This window comes from Metarhizium robertsii, assembly GCF_000187425.2.
Source record: "Metarhizium robertsii ARSEF 23 chromosome Unknown MAA_Scf_5, whole genome shotgun sequence".
Taxonomy (NCBI): domain Eukaryota; kingdom Fungi; phylum Ascomycota; class Sordariomycetes; order Hypocreales; family Clavicipitaceae; genus Metarhizium; species Metarhizium robertsii.
In genome coordinates this window covers 3724078-3747573 of record NW_011942193.1, presented here as the reverse complement: position 1 = coordinate 3747573, position 23496 = coordinate 3724078, and the positions used below count along the sequence as shown (strand labels likewise).

Here is a 23496-nt window from a genome sequence, read left to right as displayed (position 1 = left end):
GGCGGCGGCTCCGGGTCGTGCTTCTCCTTGTCCGACATGGCCGGGGCGTGGAAAGGTGCGGAATAGGCTTGTGCTTGGGACCGCTCGCGCAGGAGTGGTCGAGGCGCGTTGCCTGGCTATTTAAATGGCCGATGGACTGGGCGAAGCCGGGCCGACGATCGGCAAACCGGATCCGACGCCGGAAGACGCCGGCACTTGTGCCATCCGTTGTGTGACTTGTGTCTCCGACGGCGTGCCCCCTTTTGGCGCGAGTGGCCAGCATTGGTTCGGCTGCTGGCCGGCTCCCTGGTTGCCTGGCTAGGATTGGCCTGGAAATGCCGCGGGAATTGCACCCGGTGTGACGTCACGATAAGGGCAGATGAGCCAATTCGCCCGGCTTTGAGGCGCAGGCTTGTCAACTAGCCTCGTTCGAGCACCTTTGCGGATGGCCATTTACCATAGTCGCCACTAATACGTTTTTTCGACAAATCAGCAGTTGGGAATAGCAAAGACGTCTTGCTCATATTGCCGACTTGGGAGCCTCGCCGACGCGTGTAAGCCAAAGTCCATGGAAATCAACACCAGTCTTATCCATAAGTCGGCCATTTCCAAGTAGAGTGTCGGAAATACGAGCCAGGGCCGAGGCCTGTGTTTATGCTTGCCGGGTGCCTTGAAGGTTTTTTTCTCATTTTATTTTACGGTACTCAACTGTGGTGGTAAGGCGATTCGTTTGTTGGGCGACCGAACGGAGCCATCTTACCCTGCAAGTCTTGCATAGAATTAGCTTCATCCATGGTATTTAATGAAATTGATTATCAAGACGTAATTCATCTAGTTACCAAAAAATGGCAGACGTGACAAATTCACTCTCACATGTCGAAGTATACAGAGGGTACTGACACATCAATGATATGTGGCGTGGCGCGCCCATGTTTTGGTGCAACATGACCAACCGCCGTTTCCAGTCCTCATGTGCGCCTAGCTCCAACTGTCCAAATCATGCAAGTTATATTGACAACATGTAACTACCCACCTGTGATGTGGCACATTATTTCGTCCCACTACCGCACGTCCCAGAGTGTTCGATGAGCAGCAACATACGCAGGGGACGCAGCCCGGCCACAGCTTCAACAGGGTCCAAATCGAACATGACCAACAAGCGCTCCTGAGTCTTGGCCAACCTGCAGTGGCCGTCGGAAGCAGCTGGCCTTCCCAGGGACCGTCTTTCCATTTCATTTCAGACGCACAATCACAAAGGGAATTAAACATGGGACTCGATTTTGGATTCATCGATACAGCCCACGGCACCTTACGCCGAGATGGTCCATGTGGTTTCAGGTTTGGAAAGCTTCAGGCCAACACGAAGAGATTTGCTATAATACTCGAGTCTTTCTTTTTCATCTCCAATGAGCAAGTCGGCTTTTTGTTTCTCTCACCTGTCTGGTTTTCACGCTCTTTGAATCTAGGCGAGGCTGTGTTTAGTAAAGGGAAGACAGGCGCTTGACCAACTCTTCGCGACGAGGCTTTCCGTTGCGCTGGTAGCTTGGGCAACTGTGGCTGTTGCCGCTGCAGCTCCTTAACGGGACGATTCCGGGCTCGCCGTCGAACTGAGGCGCATGGGTCAGCGTCACCAGGGACCACGTCGACGGCTCGGCCTTTGAAACCCTCGGCGCAGGTAAGACGGACTCGACCATCTTCGACTTCGCCCGCATGTTCGACCTGTCCCCGGGGGGCGAGTACACCGTCCAGACCGAAGGCTCGATCCCCGCGGCCAACTCGCACCTCAACACGACCGGGTCCGTCCCGTACGCATCCAACACTCTCCGGCTGCACGTCGACCGCAGCCAAGCGCGCCATAACCCAAGGATGCACGGGCCGGCACGCGGCTGCTCGTGGTCAAGATGGCCGTCGAGCGCTGCGGGCTGCTGGCCTACCGGCCCGAAACCCGCGCCGACCACGGGCCCGCCGATTGACCGCATGGACGACTTCTTCAAGCGCTCCGACCGGCCGGCGCGGGACGCCGTGACACGGACCTTTCGCGACGTCGGCGCCGAGTGCACCCTCAACACCATGGCCCTCACGTATCCCGACCAGAACCTGATTGTACCCTGCGACCCCTTTTGGTACTTTATTCACACGGAGCAGGTGGCGTGCCACTCGGTCGACCACGGTGTCGTGCTCGTCCACGAGGCCACGCGCCACTGGCAACGACTACAATTACTACTCCCTCGCTGCGAACTCGGCCGCGCCGACGCATACGCCTTTTTCATCAAGTCGTTTGATGGGGAGCTATGTTACACAGACGACGACAGGGGCTCGTGGGGCTTGTTTAGTTGTAGGAAGCGAAGCGGTGGCGGGTGCATTGTCGTCGAGGGGGAAAGCAAGTTGCATCTACTACCATGCTGCAGAGTCGAGAGTCGACAGGGTGTGCTAACATTGTGTAGTGGGATCCTGCAGCATGTAACTCTGTCGGTGTGTCGAGGAATATCTGACTTGCAATGTAGCCAACGTTCCGCCGGATCTTGAGCATAAAACTGACGATATGGGAGGGCCTTGGGGCCAAACCTGCTTCGCGTTCGAGTACGTGCCTCTTTTGTGGGTGTTGGTGTCAAGGGCATGAGGAACTGACGCTCTTTTTAGCAAACCAAACTGCCAGGGCCAGTATGTAAGCATGGTATATAGTACATACCCTTATACGACTCTATCCCACGCACCACCGCGAATCCATCAATCTTCATCAACGCCCAAGTCAGTCCCCAGCCCCGTCCCCGTAGGCTGGAACAGGCATCTGCTCTCCCGGCCTCCTCAACACCTTCTCCAAGGCATCCAACACGACGGCCTCGGCCCCCCTCAACTCATCCCGCAGCCCCTGACCCGTGTATTCCCCTGGCAGCCACCACGGCGCCACGTAACTCACCACCATCTCCAACCAATAGTTTCTGTTCCAGACCTCCCGGTCCACGGAGCCGGCTGGCGTCGCGACCCCCCGCTCCTCCAGCCGCTCCTGGTACGCCGCGTACAGCAACGCCGGCCAGTCGGCCCTGCCGTCGACGCAGTCGTTTACAAACTCCTCCATCGGGTGGAAGAAGCCCGCGAATTCAAAGTCGACAATGCCCGTGATGTGCGGCGGGCAGCCCGACACCAGCACATTGCGCGGCGCCAGGTCGTAGTGCGTAAAGACAAAGAAGGGGGGCTGCGTCGCCGGCGGCACCAGCGTCATATTCGGGAGGTGGTTGTCGATGAAGTCTTGCAGAAGCGGCAGGAGGTGCCTGTTGGGGGCGTACGTGTCCGTCGTGGCGAGCTCTCTCATCTTGTGGGCCAGCCGGGCGCTTTGGTATGCGTTTACTGTGGGCAGCGGCGCCGGCGGCTCGAGGCCGTCCATGACGATGCCCTGGATAATGGGGCTGTCTTTGCCGTCGCGGCAGAGTTTGAGGTTGCCGCAGCGCGACTGGGCGGGGATATTGTGTCGCCAGTCGGCGACCATGTCGGCCATTTGCCGGCCTAGGTGTCGGCACGAGTGGTTGTCCAAATCGGCTACGGGCACGGTGACGCCCGGCACTTTTGTTGTCATTATCCATCCGCCGTGGTTGTGCGTGTGACTTTGCCGCGCTGGTCGTGTGTCGTCGATTTGACTTGTTGTGTAGGGGGTTGTGAATGTGGCCGCTTGGCCGTCCTCGGACCAGGCGAGGACGCGGGGAGACGGGGTTTGCGGACAGTGTTTTTCTACTTGTTGAAGACAGGCGACTTCGTTTTGGACTTTGGCTGGTCCGAAATATCGGCCGTTGAGCTTCAAGACGACCTCGTCTGTTGTGTTGTCCGCCTGCTGTACACTGAGGAAGTAGATGCGGTTGTTGAACGAGTCGCTTGTCGAGACGGCCGAGACATGGGTCAGCTTGGATTGAGGAAATGCAGAGTGCACAATGGCTTCCATTTCCTCGCGTGACATGGTTACTCCTGCGTTGGGTTGATGAGGTGGCGTTTGCGGCCGTGCTATCATGTCTGGCTGATTACCCATGACGATTGATGGATAGGGGGATGTAAACTCGGGCACGTAAAGCCTGGGGGTGTAGAAGATTCAGGGTGGGAAGAGATGAACTTTTGTAGCCTGTTCAATTTTGTAGTCGATATTTCCATGCGCTCGAGGATATAGAGTACGACATGTTGGCATGCTGGTAGTTGGTCCGACGGGGGAGCGCAACACGAGAGTGAGTCATCCGGCCTGCCTCAGCAACTTGAACTGGACAGCATACACGAAATACGACGGCAAGATGCTAAGACCTATTAGGCCGAAATTCTCAGAGATGCAGTCAGTGAGTAATTCTCTTTGGTGACTCGGTATTATGAGGATTGAGTGTGACAAGGACAGGTTCTAGGGCTTGAAGGGGTAACAACTCAATTCAAAGATCATCTCGATAATCTCGTGTGGTGTCCAAAGGTCTTTGTCTCCCTCTAAATGCAAGGATGGAAGGGACTAGATTATATACATGAAAGAAACAGAGGTGCCTGAGGCTTCTAGCTGGTCCGTGATCGCTTCGTGTGACAATGTCGGGATTTTGTTGAGTCCCAACCGTGTAACATGTAGGCATGAGGGAGGTAGCTGGTAGTACCGTTGGGTGTCTCGTAGCACAACATGAGTATCGTCCGCTTGATCCAAAGAGCCCAGTCTAGGTATGATATATTGATAAAGATCAATCTTTAGTAATCAACTTTGAGGTATCAAAGGTCCTTGGTTTTCCCAAAGGCCGCGAGGGGACCCGAGATCTCTATGAATGCGAGAAATTAAAAACGTTGAAAGCCTGGGACAGCCCTGGCCCAAGGCCCCGGCCCGGATCTGGTGATACCTTCTTTGTTGTTCTGTGACCGTTGTTGGCCGAGCGCCCTTTGTTCTCACCCAACCGTGTGGCAACCTTGAATTCACTGGCATTCTCCGTGTTCCGCTGCAGCGCCAAATCAGCGAGAATACATGAAACGCATTGTGTCTGGTATTCTTTGAATGCGTGTGTTCCGCGACCTGTCATTCTGTCTCCCAAGCATACCGGCACGTTGGAGAGCCGCAACCGTACATGAGGTCGGACAGAAATTTTCATGCCTTGTCTAGTGAATACAAATGACTCCTCGCTACTCATTTCAGAGCAGGTTATTCTGACCGGTCCGTCGCATGCAGCAGCTGCATTGTGTGAAGCAGGCAGACTCGGCCTGCGCAGCCGGACACGTTGTGTCATCAGTGTTCATGCAAGTTCCATATGTACGGGTCGTCTTCAGACTGGCCACCTGCTGTTGAATATGACGCAATGCAGCGCTTGTAACGCAACATGATGTACTGTAAGGCGTGCATCCTGTCGTGCAACTTGGAGTGGTGGCTCACGCAAATGCTCCGGCTCATCGCTGCACGTTTAAATTGCTTTCCAGTTCTAGACCCCGTTCCTATTCGGCTTATTGTAGCACAAATTTGATTCAGTGGGTATCGACATTGCCAACAGGCGCTTGACCGCCGTCTGTTCTGATCGCGTTCTAGATATGCTCTTCTGTGCCGGCATCCTGCTTGCCGCGACCAAAATAGCCCTTTTGGTTATCCATCATTCCATTGGACGGTTTCTAGCATCCGTCCACGGCGTGCGACATGTAATGCCATGAGCATCATTTCATGCCGAGACAGGCTTACGAGTCGATTCTCTGGTCAACGTCTGAACAAGCTCATACTCTGTAGACCATCACCAGCCTTGGTCACATCTCAACATCTTTGCATATGCTTGCGAATATTTCCTGAGGCAGTAAGCTCCTCCACATCGATCGCAAGCATTTGGAACCCACCTAGTAATACAGAGCCAGCATTCAACACAGCCTGCCATCAGAGCTGTTCACAGAAGCTCAAACTGCACAACGCCATGGATTTGGTCCATATAAGGCGCCCTTCTTCCCCGAGGATGTCTCTCCTAGATATTCCTCATGGGCAACCATCTCCTCCAAGACTGAGCTACTACCTCACGCATCTTACACCATATACGCGCCTCAAAACTCCAGACACTTTAAAGGCTCGTCCAACATCAAGCTATTCCCTCACGCATCTTACGCCATACACGCGGCTCAGAACTTCAGAAACTTGGATAAACGTCAAAGCTCGTCCAACACCAAGCCGTCACTTCAAACACTTGCACCAAAAACCTATCTCGAAACTTCAGGCATTCTGGGGGAAGAAAACATCAAGCCCTCGTCCAACACCAGGCTCGTGCCTCAAACATTCGCACCATACACACCTCGGAACTTCAGAAATTTCCAGAATATCACAAACAAGACTCAAACTACGAGTCTTAAGGCCGAGCATATCTTTTTGATACTTGAAACACCTTCTGGCAATTTTGGTCCGCCATGGCACAAAAAGATGAAGACAAAACGGCCCGCGAACTAAACCAGGAGAGGGAATATATACAGGAGGATATCATGATCGCTAGGCGAAAAAGAGCCAAGGCAGTTGCCGACAAAATACATAAAGAGGTTGATCGGGCACGCACCGAAAAGGAGTGTTGCATGGCATATAAGAAACTCCTAGAAGAGGAGCAGAAGAAAGAAAGTGAGCAGATCAAAGCATATGAGCTTTGCAGAGCAAATGGCGGACTGTGGCCAGATACCGCAGAGTGGACGAAATACCGTGAAAAAATACACGAAATCGAGGGTCGAATGATAAAACTCGATGGGCTATTGGAGGCATACAATCGGATGATACCGCGATGTGCCTGGGCCCAAAATATGGCTCAAGATGTGTGTGATGAATTGGAGAATGATCTTGATGAATTGATCCAACGAAGGGAACAACTCAACGAACTTTTAACGACCGCCAGGGAGGCACCCGATAGTGATGACGACTAGTGCCTTTGGGGGCCCTGGTGATTCGGCAAGGATATTTGGGTATGGCTTTTGAGATTACCGTTCGTTATTACCCCGAGACGGCTGTTCTTTTAGCTTCGAGGTCTTTGCAATCATGAATTCAAGTCAGGAATCGTTATTGCCCTGGGACTCTTGAAGAAGGATGATTCGGCAAAGGACAGACGTGGAGGACATGCGAGATCAATTCGGATATCTTCACTGCTTGAGACGCTTGGAGGAAGATGATTTGGCAAAGGACAGACGTGGAGAATACGGGCAATCAAGTCGGATCCTGTTATTACTCGAGACTCTTGGAGGAAGTTTTTGGCAGCGGAGGATATGGCGATCGATTCGGATACTGTTATTGCCTGGGGACTTTGCAGAAGGATGATTTGGTAAAGGGAAGGGGTGGAGGACATGGGGCATGACCGACATTTGTTTCTCTTTGGCTACTCTTTTTAGTACTCGAATACGGAGTACTATATCAATCAATTCACTCTACCCTATCAAATCTTAGAAGTCCCAGTTCAAGTGTCAAAGTCGTAATAGTGCTCTTCTCTGTTAGGGCAATACGCTCTGGTATGTTTTTAGCACACTACGTAAAGCGCTTTTAAATAAACCTTTTTCAGATGAGATTCAAGTATAAGATACACGATTAAGGTTATAGGGAATTGTGATACCTGGTAAATCCTTAGCTATTATTCTTACACGAGTTAAATCATTCTCAATAACTTGTTAGATAGTTACCTTTTTCTCTCGCTAATACATTCACAGTGTGTTTATACAATTGCCTGCCAGCTATACACTATTTATTTTTATAACTTCCAATTTCAGCCTTGAGAGGGTTCACAATGTGGCGTCCCGACATCGGTACCATCGTCTGCCCATTTTGTTCTTCAAGATCCCTCTACGATACGCGACCTGACTCCCAAATTCAGGCACAATCTGAGCTTTCATGGTCCAGGAGTCACAATTTCAAGCCACCCCCTTGTCTGAGGTGTCCGCATATAGAGCGTTATGTACACGAAAGTCTGCAAAAGTTGCAAGAGCATACCCGTAGCATTGCTTAATTAGACGCCTAGAGTCCTGAATAAAGAGGGTGAGATCACGAGAGAAGATAAAGTCGCAGTTTCTTTGGTCCACTTCCAGTCCTCCCCGATATCCTTATCTCAAAGGAACCACTTGAAGGAACACTAAAGGATGGGGATTGCCTGGTTGTATTCAAGACAACAGCAGCGTGTAGGTACCAGTCTGGTTGTGTAGGCGCCTTGTCCATTCCAACTATCTGCGAAAAGTTAATTGCTGCAACACTAACGGAGTAATTGCGCCTACCCCGATGCTGGGAAATGAATCGGACATGTCTATACACCATATGCCCAATTTGGCTCTCGTGAGCGCGCAAACTCAATCACAACCTCACGCGTGCGCAGTACCTGTTCCACCAGACATGCGATATCGAGAATCCTTGTGGTGGTTTGTCTTGACCAATGGGCGATACTTTTGCCTGCGGCGCTGTTTCACAATGCATTGAATGGTGGGTGGCATGTGCCTACAACCCTCAACACCAAAAAGGCAGGATCACGATGATGCAAAAGATGCGTGCCAGCATTAAATTTCGAGCCAATAAGAGTAATTTGAGGTCAAGAGACTAATAATATGTCAAGTTCAAGCCACAGGAGGCTAGTGATGTGGTGGCGCAGCATTGGGTACTCTCATGAAAGGAGCGAGGTTTAATTGAGCACTTTCTGTTGGGCTTTGTTTAGTGGTATTGATCCGTGGTCATTTGGTCACGGTGGCACGTGTTTTCTCTCCACAAAAATGGGGATATACATCTCTGGATTGACTGTGACGTTGTATTTTGAAGAAGAAAAAGAAAAAAAGGTAAAGAGGACTTGGTGGTGAAATCCTCGATGGCAACGACGTGGCTGGATGATCTGCTGTGGAGGACGCTGGCGTTGGGAGGTGGTCAGAATGGCGGCTCCGGCAGCCAACCAGCTCGTGGATTATGCAATGTCTGGAATGGCTGCAAGCGAGTTGGCGCGGGGCAGCATCCATCGATGCACGCCTGGACTCGCGACATGCAAGGAAAAGGACGTTTCCCCATACTCTGATGATGGTTTAGTCATTCTTTGCTTGCTCGTTGCAACGCTGTGCTGCCCTCGGGATCTCCGTCGTCATCAATCGGTCCAACAAGGAAACTGAGCCTTGCCGTTTTGGTGCCGACGCCCGGGTCACCAGACTCTGGGCTGCGTCACCGGCGCGCGACTCGCTCAGCGCTGCTCACATGCGTCTCGTTTCCGCAGCTTGTCCATTCTCCTCCATCCTGGCCTCTGCTGCATCAAACACCCCTGCCGGCTCTGCCGCTTCTTCACCTGTCGTCCATACGGGGTAACGTACCTGACAAAACATCATCTCGATTCTCCCCACGACTCCACCTGCGTCGAGCCCAACCCCAGATTGAAGATCCCATGGTCCTCTCTCTGGGCTTTGAAGCCATCGAGACGTCTACCATAACCTCTCCTCCACACCATATCATGGATTGAATCAACCCTGCGCAAAATTCACATCGCCGACGAGAAACGTTACAATGGCTGATCTTCTCGTGCAAGCACGTCGCGCCTCTGTCCTCCATGCTCCTCCAGGCGCCCAAGTTGTACCCCGAAGCGAGGCAAAATTAGAACAGCCTTCATCTCACAAAGGCACCGGAGGGCGTGGAGGGCTTCGGAAGGTCGTATCAAGAACCCTTCGAGACGCCAACAATGCACTCCTTTCCTGGAAGGATGGCCTGACTGTGGAGGAGCGCGAGCGCCTTCGGTTACGGGAGGAAACAAAGGCTTGCCTTGATGCTCACATGAAATCGGTATGTTTTATTTCTGTCATTGCCGCCACTAGCCTTACTCGCCTAACCCTCGAATTGCAGGCCGAGACATACACTCAGTGGAAAGAAGCCGCCGAGCAGCTAGATATACTCGAAGGCAACGACAAGTGGAAGAAGGAGACGGTGTCTGACGAATATGATTTTCTCCTCATTCAAGAGCGTCTGCGTGCGCTCGACGACGCTCGTCTCAGCCGCGATATCCGCTCCATGATGCACCTCATTCGCACCGAGTTGAGTCGAGACCTCGGAGGCATGGGCAGTGTCGACCTGTACCGCCATTCCCACGCGGGCACCAAGAAGCTGATAGAGCGCTACGTCGAGTCGGCCATCGAGACGATTGACGCCATTGTCGCCCAGAGCGCCTTGGACCACCACACCATCCACAACAAAGATTTGCTAGACGGCATGTTGTTCTCTCGCCAGAGCTTCGGTCGCAGCGCCCTGCTGCTTTCCGGCGGAGGCACGTTTGGCATGACACACATTGGCGTGCTCAAGGCATTGTTCGAACAACAGTTGCTGCCGCGCATTATATCCGGCGCCAGCGCAGGGAGCATTGTGTGCGCCGTCATGTGCACCAAAACGGACGAGGAGATTCCCGACCTAATACGAGACTTTCCCTACGGTGACTTGGCTGTTTTCGAAGCAGAGGACAGCAACGTCGGTATGCTGGGCCACATGCGACGTCTCTTGACAGAAGGCAGCTGGTCCAACATTGAGAATCTCACCCGGGTCCTGCGCGGCTTGCTGGGGGACATTACGTTTCAAGAAGCCTACAATCGCACGCGCCGCATCCTCAACATTTGCGTGTCCACGGCGTCCATTTACGAACTGCCACGACTGCTCAACTACGTCACAGCACCCAACGTCATGATTTGGTCGGCGGTTGCCGCGTCCTGTTCGCTCCCGCTGGTATACACGTCGTCTCCGTTGCTGGTCAAGGACCCCGTCACCGGCGAGCACCACCCGTGGACACCGACGCCTCACCGGTTCATTGACGGCTCCGTCGACAATGACCTGCCCATGACCCGCTTGGCCGAGATGTTCAACGTGAACCATTTCATTGTCTGTCAGGTCAATCCGCACGTGGTCCCCTTCTTGTCCAAGGACAATGTTCTTCCCCAAGATAACAGGCCGACGGCCCCGGCCTCAAGCGCCTCGCGCTCCAACGACGCTGACTGGACCTATGCCGTCACCACGTTGGCGAGGGACGAAGCTCTGCACCGGCTTCAGTTCATGGCTGAGCTGGGCATCTTCCCCAACCTGATGACCAAGTGCCGAACCATCCTGAGTCAAAAGTACTCTGGCGACATCACCATCCTGCCAGAGATTGCCATGCATGATCTACCAAAGCTCCTGAGCAACCCCACCGTTGACTTTATGCTTCGCTCTTGCGCCCTTGGCGAACGCGCGACCTGGCCGCGGCTGAGTCGCATCCGAGACCGCTGCGCCATTGAACTCTGTCTAGACCGTGCCGTGCACCACCTCCGCGCCCGCGTCGTCTTCTCCGAGAGCCAGCGGAATCTGCGGGAGCTGACGACGGAGATGAGCCAGATGCAAATCAACATGATGCCCACGATTGCCTCGCAGTCCCCCACGCCGGTTGCCGGACAATCCGCGGCGGGCGACGGCACACCCCAGCCGCCTCCGTCGCGCCGACGCCGCCGATCGGGGAGCAGCGTCCAAACCATGCCCGGCTTCCGTGCCGCCCTGGATATCGGCGTCACGGATGACGACACGGCAGCCGAGGAACGCCATGAGCTCTTGTCGCGTGCACAGGGGGCCCACCGCAAACCGCGTCTCAAGAGGTCCAGCAAAAGTCAAATCAGCATGCCCCAGCACAGGGCGCCTGCAAACCTCGATGATCATGCCGTTGCCGAGTTTAACTTTGCGAGGCCCATGCGCAAGTCAGCCGGCATGGGCAGATTCCCGGAATCGCCCGCCGTGTGGTCCGAACGCATCATGGGCTTGTCGCGGGGAGAAGCAGCCTCGCCGACGGACGACGTCGAAACGAGCGAGCTGGATCGTTCGAGCGACGCCGACGCCGATGCCGAGCAGGCCACTGAGGAGAGCGATCCGGATCCGTACGATGTCTCTGTGCGAAGTGGCTACAAGAAGGGGCGGAGATAGGCTACCTGTGGTTTTTTGATTTCTTTTGTTTCTTTGAATAGGGTACTATTTTGTGTTTTTATTTTCGGGGGATATCTAGACGTAGGCACACGCGGCATAGCATGGATTTCCAGCGTGAGCATGGGCATAGCGGAGTTTCGCATGAAATACAAACCATTGGCGTCATGCAGCACCACGTCATGAGATGAGTGCAAATCTGCTCCGTAGAGAGTATGTGCAACGGTGTCGAAGCGCGGTATCCGCTGCGGGCACCGTTGAAACGTTCTTGGGGGGAGTTAGTTCCACAGCGGATATACTTCGGCCGCGTGGCCTAATGGCTAAGGCGCTAGATTTCGGTTATCTGTCCGCTTCTCTAGAGATTCCAGGTTCGACTCCTGGCGTGGTCGGTTCAAGTCCAGCTGGACTTTTCTTTTTTTTGCGTTATTTATGTTTGGGTACTATTTATCAATTGGCCTGGTGAAGTGGTGCCTTTACGAGTACTATAGGAAGACCAAACAATAAAAATAGTATTTGGGTACTACTATTAGCGTTTGCTAGACTCCTTTTTAGTATTTCAAGGCACTGTGTTAATAAAATGGCAGTGTGTTGTCTGTTATATTTTTGTTTCAAATCATCAACCCGCTGCTTTTACGCATTCAGTAAGAGATGCCTGTATCCGGGGCATCAAGTTGTCGCGGTCCAGTTTGTCCGACCGACACATGGTGTGGATTCCACTAGGCCGTACCCTGCAGTGCTTGCACTATAGATGGATTGAAGAAATTGACAAGTCCATTTTCATCTCACCTACAGATTACATACACTTCATCGTGAGCTCTGCGCTTTTACTACCCTGTACCCCGACCATTACACTAGATAACTCCACGTAACTCTAGGTGATAAATAGACTGTGGGCTCAACGTGGCAGCCTTTGTGTTTATTTATCGGCACTAGACGCGGACCATCGGGATACCTGCTGGCTTGCGGAGTACTTTTTGTTCGAGTAAACTCGTCATGCGTGGATGCAGCAAAAGGACCACAACCACTGCATGACAATCAAGGTACAAAGTGCTGCAGAAGCAGCAAATGCAGTCAAGGGCCTGGTCTCGTCAACAAAATAGAAATGACATTCCAAATTCAAACGTAGCGGCACTCGCGGGAGGTCGGATCAGCAATGGCGTGCTTCCCCGAACCACCACGCCGCCGACGAGCCGGCTCACTTGTCACCAGCCGTCTGGCCCCTTTGGGACAAGGGGCTGGATGCCTTGGCCCATTGCGTCAGCGAGGCTGGGATGGCAGAATCGAGACCGCTGGGCCAATGGGGGTTGGGGGACAGCACGCAATCGATGGTTTTGGCGTTGGGCCGGCCACGGCAAGTGTGTAGGAGGTGCATGGCGTGACAAAAGGAGACATTGGGGGGAGCTGATGTGTGCGATGAGTGCTGAAGGGGAATTCAAGTGCGCAATGTAAGACCAAAAAAGAAGAAGAAGAAAAAAAGGCAATAGCACGACATGGAGTTTAAACATGCTAGCTCACGAGCATAAGGATATTTGTTAGCAAAAACACCATGAGGATGAGGGGCAGTGAGGGGCAGCTTTGCCTGGGGCGGCGGAGACGAGGAGGGGAAAGCAACATTGAACCGTCGACATTTGACAAGTGTGGAGGGGCAGCAGAAACATCTGGCCTCAATTCCTCTCGGCATTCGAGCTGTGGCGTACGGGCTGCTGGAGCTTTGCATTTCATTGGCGTCGCAAAATTCAGGTGTGCTTGCGATGTACCGACGAGCTGGACGCAGCCGTGGCTGGGGGTAGGCTGGCGTCATGATTTTTGTGCAAAGCGAGACGGCGAGACGGGCCAAGTGAGGCACGCCATCGCCGCAACAAAGCTGCGAATCCGGGTATATAAGGGTGTGTTGCCGGCCTCGTCCCACACGGAAATCGAGGCTCTCGATCTTGTTTCCTGCTTCGCTCCATCATTTGCTTTTCCCCTTTGCACATAGCAACCTCATCACACACAAACGTTCGCCATGGCCGCCAACACCACCACGCTCCGTCTCGGCTCCAAGGCCCCCGACTTCACTGCCGACAGCAACGTCGGCAAGATTGAATTCCACAAGTACATCGAGGGCAGCTGGGCCATCCTCTTCTCGCACCCGCAGGACTTCACGCCCGTGTGCACCACGGAGCTCGGCGCCTTTGCCAAGCTCGAGCCCGACTTCACCAAGCGCGGCGTCAAGCTGCTCGGTCTGTCGGCCGACACCACCGACAGCCACGCCACCTGGATCAAGGACATTGCAGAGGTCACGGGCGGAAACGTCAAGTTCCCCATCCTTGCCGACCCCGACCGTGTCGTGTCCAACCTGTACGACATGTAAGTTGCGGGCCGTCGTCGTCCACCATGACCAACCATCACCACCCATCAAGGACTAACTCTTTCTCTAGGATCGACTACCAGGACCCCACCAACATCGATAGAAACTCCCTCCCCTTGACCATCCGATCCGTCTTTTTCATTGACCCCAAGAAGACCATCCGCACCATCCTCTCCTACCCTGCCTCCACCGGCCGCAACGCCGCCGAGGTGCTGCGCATCGTCGACTCCCTCCAGGCCGGCGACAAGCACAAGATCGCCACCCCCATCGACTGGCAGCCCGGCCAGGACGTCATTGTCGCCAACAGCGTCAAGGACCCCGAGGCCAAGGAGCTGTTCCCCAACCTCCGCATCATCAAGCCCTACCTCCGATACACTGCTCTCCCCAAGGCTTAAATCCGTCAACGGGGGTGAGGCGAGGATGCGCGCTGTACTTTTTGCAACAGACAGGCAAAAAAAAGTGTGAGGGCCGAAACAAGAAAAATAATGAAAGGCAAAAATCAAGTCTGAGTCGGATTTTTATCGCAAGCTGTTGGTTGCAAGTATACCCAGACACAGCCGTTTCGTGAGCAAAAACGTGTGCCTGAAAAGTAAATCCAGCCTTCGTCGGCGTCGTGGTCGCGAAATAATGAGGAGGGAGTCATCTACGAGACGGAAGGCTAGAAAACTCTAGGTAGTAAGCGTTGAATGGTTACCAAGTCTTCTTGATCGCCTGGCAGAAACCGGACGGGGTGCCTGCTGTGACGTGCTTGATGTCGTGTTTCCCAACAAGTACCGGCCCTTGGCGGCTTGGGCATTTGCCGAAATAGGATGCCCTATCCCAAGTGTCAGGTAGGGGGGATGTTGTCCGGGTTCAAGGGGTGGTTTTTTTCAAGGTGACCCTGGCTACCTGGGTAGGCTGCCCAACAGGCAAGCTGGGAGGATTAGATACCATGGCGTCGACATGGCAAAGATGCCTTCTTTTTTTGGTGTCTTCCCGCCAATGTATGCATTGGACATGCGCCGCAGATGGTGTAGACGCCATGACGTCGATGATGCCACACGATGTGAGGGAGTGGTTTTCATTGCTCAGTCTTTTCTGCTCCTTTGCCCGTACTACATCGGACGAACCACATGTTTTGCGACTCGACTTGGCCGTTGCGGTTCCCCTCCCTTCTCCCGGGGATTTCTAGCCATGGTACATGCGTTGCGAGGGCGAGAAAAAGAAGAATGCGCATGGGCAGCTGTGACGCCGGCACATGAAGGTGCGGCGGCGGCGCCTTTGCCCCTGCAGCCGATTTGTATGTAGTACGGAGTAGTAAGTATAGCTATCTCGTTGGCATGACGCATCTTCTGCTGCATGGACACGTACAATTGTACATATGTATGTACATGTGCGCCGGCGGTTTGCTGGTCGCAGCTTTTGCCGTGCTCGCGCGCATTGCTGGGGATCGTTCAATGTTGTCGTTTGGGGTTTCATGCACGGTGACTGCTAGTTCAGGTACCTGGGCGAGCATGTACCTTGTGCATGTGAGAATGCATTGTGTACTAAGTACTCGGTACTCCGTACGTGCCTTCTAATATTGGCCAAGGACCTGGGTGCATGCAAGGTCGAGCCACTTTGTCAGATTGAAACCTCCAAGCTTCCTTCCTTCTTCCTCCCATGGCTTCGCAAATGCTGGTACTCCGTACAAGACGACAATCCTTCCCAATTCTCGCATGTGCCCGTCGCTTTTCCATTCACCCACCTGGCTGGCCTGCATGCTTGCATTGCAACCAGTACATGTATGTACTTGGATGCACACACCTAGGTACTTCCCCCATGCAGTGCATACATGTACCATCACGTAAACCCACATGGACGCTCTTTCCCTGAGCCGCCTGGCCGCAAACAAGCACTTGCCCCCCGCCAGGAAGCGAGGCCCCCCTCTTTCCCTCTTGTGCAGCGTCCCAGTTGCCAGGTTGCTTGGCGTCTGTGCATCTGGCCCTCAAGCTCGACATTGAAACAGCAAAACGAGGCGACCAAGCCTGGCGCTGCCCATTGGCCCACCTGGTGGTGCGTGGCGGCGCAACCGCGTTCCCCTTCATATCGTGGACTTGTCGGCTGGCTTGCCGCTTCAGCTCACAGATGGCATCACCAGCTGCATGAGCACGAGCGCATCATGAGCGACTGACAGACCCCCAGACCCCCTCCCCGCGACATCAATTCATCAGACGCACCCGAGCACGCGGAGCACAGGCTTCAACCAGCGGCTTCTTTGTCGAAACGGAGCCGCTCGCTGATTTGACAGGCCCCTCAACTCTCCCCCAGCCATCAGAACCCGGTCGCTCTGTCGGACCATTATCCACGTTTACGACGAGTCCTCGAGCTCATTTTTTCCTCTCTGCGTCTTCCCCTTGCCCAGCGCCCGCCTGCTCGTCAACTCGTCTGCTCTGCCTCGCGCTGTTCTCGAGTCGCCACATCGCCCTAGAGTCTGGTTGTCTCCATCCAGTCCTTGAAGCTACTGCATGTATGTGCGCATATTCCTTGTTGTATTGCCGAATAGCCTTGTCGACCTTGTTTGGCCGCGAATCCACCACGGCCACGATGCAGTCTAGGAATCCGCATCAGCCTCGCTGCCTCACCTTTTGATTTGCCTTGGTTGCTTGTTGCCGCTTTCGCTCGGCCAACTTCTTCTTCTGCTTCTTCCCTCTCTGCAGACCCATGCCCTCATCATCCATGCTCCCCTGCTCACCGTCCTGATTTTGTGCTCAACGGCTTCCGTGATACACAACCCTTGTCGTTATCTTCTTAAACATCCGCCCGTCCTCTCTCCTTTCCGTCAACCTTGCCTTCTGTCGTCCCGTCCCGGCTGCCTTCCTTGCCTGTTCTACTCCAAGTCCAAGCTCGGCATCCTGGTCCAACCGATCTCGACCTCGCCAAGACGGCTGGGCTTGGTCTGCTTTTGCCCACAATAACGCTGGCCTGATCCTGTTCATCTCTCTTGGTCAAGGCAACCAACGGCATGGTTTGGCATATATCCCAGCTGCAGCCTTCTCGTGCCATGTGCCTCTCTGTTAAGGACATGAGGGTAGTACCGGAACAGTATCCAACCATTTCGGTTCATGCAACAGCCGAAACGATCGCCGCTCGTGAAGCATCCCAGAGCTGTCATCGATCCTAGCTAGCCACGCGGTTCCGTCTCTTTTGTTTTGAACTCGACTGCCTCTTTTTCTTCCTCTTCTTCCTCTTCTTCTTCTTGGCTACTTGTACTCTCTCCAGTATACTTGTTTCTTCTCGAAACCCAACCTCATATCACATAGCATAGCTCCGTGTTTGTTCGGCGCACTCTGCTGCTCTGGCAGAGTGTTGCCTAGCAAAGCTTTTATCGCAACATGGCTCTAATCCCAGGACTGACTCTCTCACAGAGACCTTCTTTATCTCGTGCCAGTAGCCAGCTTTCTTCAGCATCTGAGCCCGAGCCAGACGATCGGTACGCGACGATACCTAACCGTGCCGGCCCAGACAACTCTGGAATATATCGAGCTGCTCAGCAAAATTCTCCCGCGAGGAGACTCACCCGCAAACGTTCTCTGCTCAACTTGACGAGTCGAATTACCTCCAACGTGTCTTCAATAAATCAGCACTCCTTGCCGGATGGCCGGAGGTCATCGTCGCCTACATCCAGGCCGCCGCAGCCTGCGAGGAAGCCGAGTCTCAAACACAGTCTTGAAAAACCACTTCCGCAGACGCCACCCGAATCGGACGCTGCCACGCCGTCGTCAGCTGGCAGGGACGATTCCGGGGAAAACCCCCAGCTGCCCCGGATTGAGTCGCGAATAGACACCCGTGCAAGTACAATGGACTCGGCTGGTGCAGCGGCCGCGGCCTCGGGCCAAATACATTCCGCCCAGGATCAATACCACCCGGATATCAGTAGTAGCATGAGCAGCATGGCGAGCTCTTCTAAACATGATGCCAACGAAGACAATAGAGACGGATTAACCCCTCGAAGTAATGGGCCTGCCTCAGCCACCCCATCACCAGCCATTGGCCAGGGAGCAAGGCCGGCTGGAACGGCTGCCCAGGGACCCTCGACACATTTGTCCGGGTTAATGTGTAATGTTCATCGCACCACAGGCCGGGAACCCCCTCCACTTGTCGGCGCCACTACTACTATCCTGGGAGACAAACTTTATGTATTTGGGGGACGAATTCTCTCTCGAAGTCGACCCGCCCCTTTGACCGCTGACCTTTATGAGTTGGATCTCATCTCACGCCACTGGACGAGACTGGAAACTGGAGGAGACATACCCCCGCCTCGATATTTTCATTCCATGTGTGGTCTGGGCGATACCAAGATGGTCTGCTACGGTGGTATGTCTCCCGCCTCTAGTCCGACGCAGCCTGCGCCAACAGCGGACCAGCAACAGCAACCCGAGGTTTCCGTCATGTCTGACATATACATCTACGATGTTGAAACTCGGAAATGGACATATTTGCCAGCGCAAGACGCACCCCAGGGTCGATATGCCCATTGCGCGTGTATACTACCCTCATCGGCTTCCTTTTCCTCGAGTCGAGCTCCGCTAGCGGCTTTACAACATAACCCGTCATCTTCGAATCCCAACGAAGGCCGAATTGGTATCAATATCGACGGATCTGGTGGTGCGGAAATGGTGATTGTGGGCGGGCAAGACGGCGCGAATCATTACATCGAGCAGATTAGCGTATTCAACCTACGGAGCCTCAAATGGACTTCTACGCAACCATTGGGGAAGAGCTGTGGCGCATATCGCAGCGTGGCTGCTCCTCTCCTCCCCTCTGTTACCGCCAAGATTGGCAAAGCGTATCCGAATGGCTCGCAGCGAGGGGACGGGACTGGCATCATGAGCCCAGAGGCTCGCGAGACCGGCTCGTCTATGCTCATTTACTCAAACTACAACTTCCTAGATGTCAAGCTTGAACTGCAAATTCGGTCCTCCGATGGGACATTGGTGGAGAAGCCCATGTCAGGAACGTACTCACCCCCGGGCCTACGATTCCCCAACGGCGGTGTAATTGACACCTACTTTGTCGTGAGCGGGACGTATCTAACGTCATCGAAGCAAGAGTACGCGCTGTGGGCTCTTGATCTACGAACACTAACATGGAGTCGCATCGACGCCGGCGGCAGTGTATTCAGCCAGGGAAGCTGGAATCGAGGTGTCTTATGGAATCGACGCAATACATTCGTCATTTTGGGGAACCGGAAACGAAGCCTCGTCGATGACTATAATCACCGCCGCATCAACTTCTCAAACGTGTGCATGGTTGAGTTGGAGGCCTTTGGGTTCTACGACAATCCTCGTAAGACGAGTCCAATGTCTGGTTTCATATCCGCGAGCAGTCCGTATTCTGGACCTAACCTCAGCCTCACGCGCAAAGCGGGGTACACGGCCGGCGGTCGTTTTCACTCAAGAGCCAGCGAGGAGTTGGGCGAGAAGGCCCTGGCGATGCGCGAGCTGGCAGATATGGACATTTTGTGCATTGGTGGTGAGAGAATACCGGTCAATTCTCGCATAGTGTCACGCAGATGGGGACCCTACTTCGTCCAGCTTTTGCGAGAAGGTACGGCTACTCAGGATGGAAGCGATGTTGTCACACTTCGATCGGGATTGTCGAGTAACCCTCTCCGTGCGTCTGCTCTGACCATAACACCTAATTCCAAGGACGCAACACAACCTCCTGGCTCTTCAAGTGGTGCCAGCATGCTCTCGACGGCGACTACGGTAGCTGGGTCTCTAGGCGTCGCGGCGGCAGCCGGTACGACTGGACAAGGTGACGATATCAATCCTGCGGCCGTAAACGCTGCTCCAACCCCCCGATCACTGCCACCAAACACAAGGCCACGATGCCTTTATCTCCCTCATACTTATCTGACCGTACAAGCACTGTTGCACTTCCTCTATACGAGCTCGTTGCCACCACCCTCTTCACCGCTGTGTACTCCCCAAATTTTATGCTCGCTCCTGCAGATCGCACGACCTTACCGTATCGACGGTTTGCTTGAAGCCGTAGTTGAGCGTCTGCACGGGTTGTTGGACAGCCGAAATGCTGCGGCCGTCTTCAATGCCACGGCCATGGCTGCTGGCGGTGGGCGTGGCATCGACGGGTCTCTTAACCCCAACTTCTTTGTGAGCAGCTCCGACCCGGTTGGATCGCCGACTCTGGTATCGGATTTCTCCCTGGGCGGCACGACTGCCAACGAATCCGCCGTTGATTTGGTTGCTGCGACATCTGGCCTCAGCATCAACACAGGCGTCCAGAAGTCTGGCCGCCCGTCAAGTGGGGAGATGTCCGCCTCGGCGAGCATGAGCGGCTCGGAATGGGGATCGGAGGTTGATAGCAGCGACCGTGACCACAGCTTCATCTGGAACGGCGAACTCAGCAGTGTCATCGGCCTGCAGAAGCGAGGCCTCAGGGGCTTGATGGAAGGCCGAAGAATGCGCGACAGGACAGGTACCGGCGGCACGGCAAGCTTGGCTCCTCCCGGAAGCGCCGCGTATGGAGGCGCAGCCCAACACGGCCCAAGCGGACAACGCGTAGGGCTGGGAATTGCGGGATCATAGGTTATTTTGGGCCTGTGCGATGGCGTTACGTACTCCTACCTTTGGAGTGCTCAATGGATAGAAGACTGTCTGCTACGAAGCATTATAGAAGCAATGACTTGATGACGTGTGTTGAACGATGTGACGGAGCTGGGTCGGAAAAAATTTATGAAGCAAAAATGGATGGAAGGGAATGATGTGTTGTTATTTAGGAACGTACTTTACGTATATATTGTCTTTTGCATGTCAAGGACAGACTCTTTGCCGTCCCGGACATGAAATTCTACATGTGGTGTTGTATAAGCCAGGTGGATGGCGACGTGGTTATATCCGGTCCTAGTTCACCACGAGAAAAGGGAAGGAAAAAAGAAGCGCAATTCAGCTTGAAGTTATCTAGATGCATTGCAAAAGAACACACTTGTCTATTTCGAAAATCTAGTCCCAACGACATAATTTGGTTTCGAAGACACTGCCACCGCACGCACGTATTTGAAGCTCATGCTAATAGAAAGGGAAACAAGGGCTATGAACAAGGGCGGGAAAAAAAAAAAAAAGAAATAATGGACCAAAAATTCTATGAATGATGCAAGCAGGAGGCATGGGATGCATTGCGGTCTACCGAGTCAAATCACAGCTTGACGCGGCCGGCTTGGAGGTCTTGCCACTCGGTGTCTTGGAAGGGGACGTAGGTGTCGCCCTTGAGCCAGTACAGCTCGCCGTCGGTCTTGGTGTTGCCGGGCTTGACGCCGGCTAAGCGCAGGAGGTGCTTCTGCTGCTTCATGGTGCCCGTGGTCTGGGCGGCGCCGCCGACCTCCTTGAGGACCCTGAGGAACAGGGGCTGGGCGTAGCGGGGGAGCGTCGACTGGACGTGGGAGGCGAGGCTGCGGAGCACCGACTTGTCGGGGGCCTTGTCGAAGGCGATGGCGACGCAGCCTGCGCGGCCGTCGTGGTGCGGCAGCTCGACGCCGTAGACGTTGGCCTCGCGGACCGAGGGGTGGCGGCCGAGGGCCTCGCTGACCTCGACTGTCGACACGTTTTCAGACTTCCAGCGGAAGGTGTCACCGATACGGTCCATGAAGTACACGCGGCCGTCTGCGTCCCACCGAGTAACGTCGCCTGTGCGGAACCATGCATCGCCTGGCTTGAAGACGCCGCGCATGACTTTGGACGATGTCGCACCCTCGTTGCCGTAGTAGCCCTGGAACCGCTGGGAGATGTTCTCCGGGTCGAGCTTGCAGATGAGCTCGCCGGGCTCGCCGGGCCTGACCCTGGTGCAGAAGCCCGTCTCGGCGTCTCGCTTAGGCAGATCCGTCGCCCAGTCCAGCTCCACGAGCGACAGGCTCAGCGACTGCAAGCCGCCGTAGAGGAGGCCGCTGCGGCCAATGGCGCCCGCCGTGTGGTCGTTGCGGCTGAGATTCCACAGGCCAAAGGGGCCTTCCGTGGCGGCATAAAACTCGAGGATCGTGTCCACCCCGAACCTGTCCTTGAACTGGTTCCAGATGTCGGGACGGAGGCCGTTGCCAAACGCTGCCGTGACCTTGTGCTTCTTGTCGAGGCACTCGCCAGTGGCGGCATCGTACTGGGGTGGTGCAGCAAGGAGGTAGCGCAGCGTCTCGCCAACATACTGGATAATGGTGGCATTGGACTCTCGCACCTCGGTCCAGAATACCTTGGTGGAGAATTTGCGGCCGATGGCCTGTGTGCTGCCGGCGAGCATGGTGGAACAAAACGACAGCAAGGAGGCTGCGGAGTGATAGAGCGGCATAGACTAGACGCAGGACACAGCATTTTGCATCTTGTCAGTACGTGTCAAGGTGGCGGCGCGTCAATCATTGACAAGGAGACTCACCGTATACATGATGTCGTTGCCTCCACGGGCAAGCAGCGTTTCCACAATGGTGCCCCCTGCAATGACCTTTGCCCACGACACCACGGCGGGTTTGGGTAAGCCCGTCGTTCCAGAGGTGTAGATCAGGATGGCCAAGTTGGACAGGTCGTCCTCGACCAATTCCGAGTCTGGCACGCGAACGGGAGACGTGGCCGTCGCCTGGGCTTGAAGTTCTGGCGTGAATATGACAAAGTTGACGTCGCCGAGGTCGGCCCGCACGTCGTCCGTCACATTGGCAGCCACGCTGGGGTCAATAAGACAAATCTTGGATTTGGATGCTTTGATGCAGTGTGCCAACGATTTGCCGGTAAGGTTGTAGTTGATAAAGGCTGGTTTGGCACCGATACTCCAGAGTCCGAGCCAGACGAAGATGAAGGTATCCGAGTTCTCAAAGTTCATGGCCACGACATCTTTTGGCTTGATGCCGAAATTGTTTCGCAGCCATGTTCCATAGCGCAAAGCTTTGTCATAAACTTGGGCATATGTGTGATGGCGGCCTTCGAAAATGAGGAGGTCCTTGTTGGCTGTGGAAGGGTGCTTGGCCCGGTCCTCGAGGTTGTGGAAGACGGATAGATTGCCACGGTGCTGGCGGAGAAAGACGCGGCCGGCTGACTTGAAAGCTGATTTGAAAAGAAGGTAGTCGTACCAGAGGGAAGTTTTGGCGTTGACGTAGGCGAATGCTGCAGCTGTGGCCGGAATCGTCACAGCAAGAGGAACTGGAACACGTAGTGAGCATATGGCGGATGTATCAGAGCCGGTAGGTAGGATGGGAGAGACGAACGTGGCATCGTGGACGAATGACAAAGACCTGCTATGGAGGCAGATGTGCTTTGCAACGTTGGCTTGGGAATCTAAAGGGCGAAAAGGC

The 23496-nt window shown here is 54.4% G+C and overlaps 7 protein-coding genes across 7 annotated transcripts; 5 read left to right on the top strand and 2 right to left on the bottom strand.

Moving 5' to 3' along the window:
• Window positions 1-1689: 1689 nt before the first annotated feature.
• MAA_11285 (tRNA-guanine transglycosylase family protein) lies at window positions 1690-2443 on the top strand (the record flags this gene model as incomplete). The annotated part of the gene is made up of 2 exons (XM_011413265.1): window positions 1690-2314; window positions 2424-2443. The coding sequence occupies 2 exons, from the start codon at window positions 1690-1692 to the stop codon at window positions 2441-2443; spliced, it is 645 nt and encodes a 214-aa protein (XP_011411567.1).
• A 285-nt stretch (window positions 2444-2728) lies between these two features.
• Window positions 2729-3994, bottom strand: MAA_06895 (Protein kinase-like protein; the record flags this gene model as incomplete). Its single annotated transcript, XM_007824893.2, has 1 exon — window positions 2729-3994. The coding sequence occupies one exon, from the start codon at window positions 3992-3994 to the stop codon at window positions 2729-2731; it is 1266 nt and encodes a 421-aa protein (XP_007823084.2).
• A 2351-nt stretch (window positions 3995-6345) lies between these two features.
• Window positions 6346-6843, top strand: MAA_11284 (WD repeat domain-containing protein; the record flags this gene model as incomplete). The annotated part of the gene is made up of 1 exon (XM_011413264.1): window positions 6346-6843. One exon carries the CDS (start codon window positions 6346-6348, stop codon window positions 6841-6843), a length of 498 nt encoding a protein of 165 aa, XP_011411566.1.
• A 2584-nt stretch (window positions 6844-9427) lies between these two features.
• MAA_06894 (Acyl transferase/acyl hydrolase/lysophospholipase) lies at window positions 9428-11845 on the top strand (the record flags this gene model as incomplete). The annotated part of the gene is made up of 1 exon (XM_007824892.1): window positions 9428-11845. One exon carries the CDS (start codon window positions 9428-9430, stop codon window positions 11843-11845), a length of 2418 nt encoding a protein of 805 aa, XP_007823083.1.
• Window positions 11846-13847: 2002 nt separating this feature from the next.
• MAA_06893 (mitochondrial peroxiredoxin PRX1) lies at window positions 13848-14587 on the top strand (the record flags this gene model as incomplete). Its single annotated transcript, XM_007824891.1, has 2 exons — window positions 13848-14191; window positions 14263-14587. 2 exons carry the CDS (start codon window positions 13848-13850, stop codon window positions 14585-14587), a joined length of 669 nt encoding a protein of 222 aa, XP_007823082.1.
• A 2958-nt stretch (window positions 14588-17545) lies between these two features.
• On the top strand, window positions 17546-20761 carry MAA_06892 (kelch domain-containing protein; the record flags this gene model as incomplete). The annotated part of the gene is made up of 1 exon (XM_007824890.1): window positions 17546-20761. One exon carries the CDS (start codon window positions 17546-17548, stop codon window positions 20759-20761), a length of 3216 nt encoding a protein of 1071 aa, XP_007823081.1.
• Window positions 20762-21368: 607 nt separating this feature from the next.
• MAA_06891 (very long-chain acyl-CoA synthetase/fatty acid transporter) lies at window positions 21369-23416 on the bottom strand (the record flags this gene model as incomplete). The annotated part of the gene is made up of 3 exons (XM_007824889.1): window positions 21369-22508; window positions 22590-23344; window positions 23410-23416. The coding sequence occupies 3 exons, from the start codon at window positions 23414-23416 to the stop codon at window positions 21369-21371; spliced, it is 1902 nt and encodes a 633-aa protein (XP_007823080.1).
• Window positions 23417-23496: the final 80 nt, after the last annotated feature.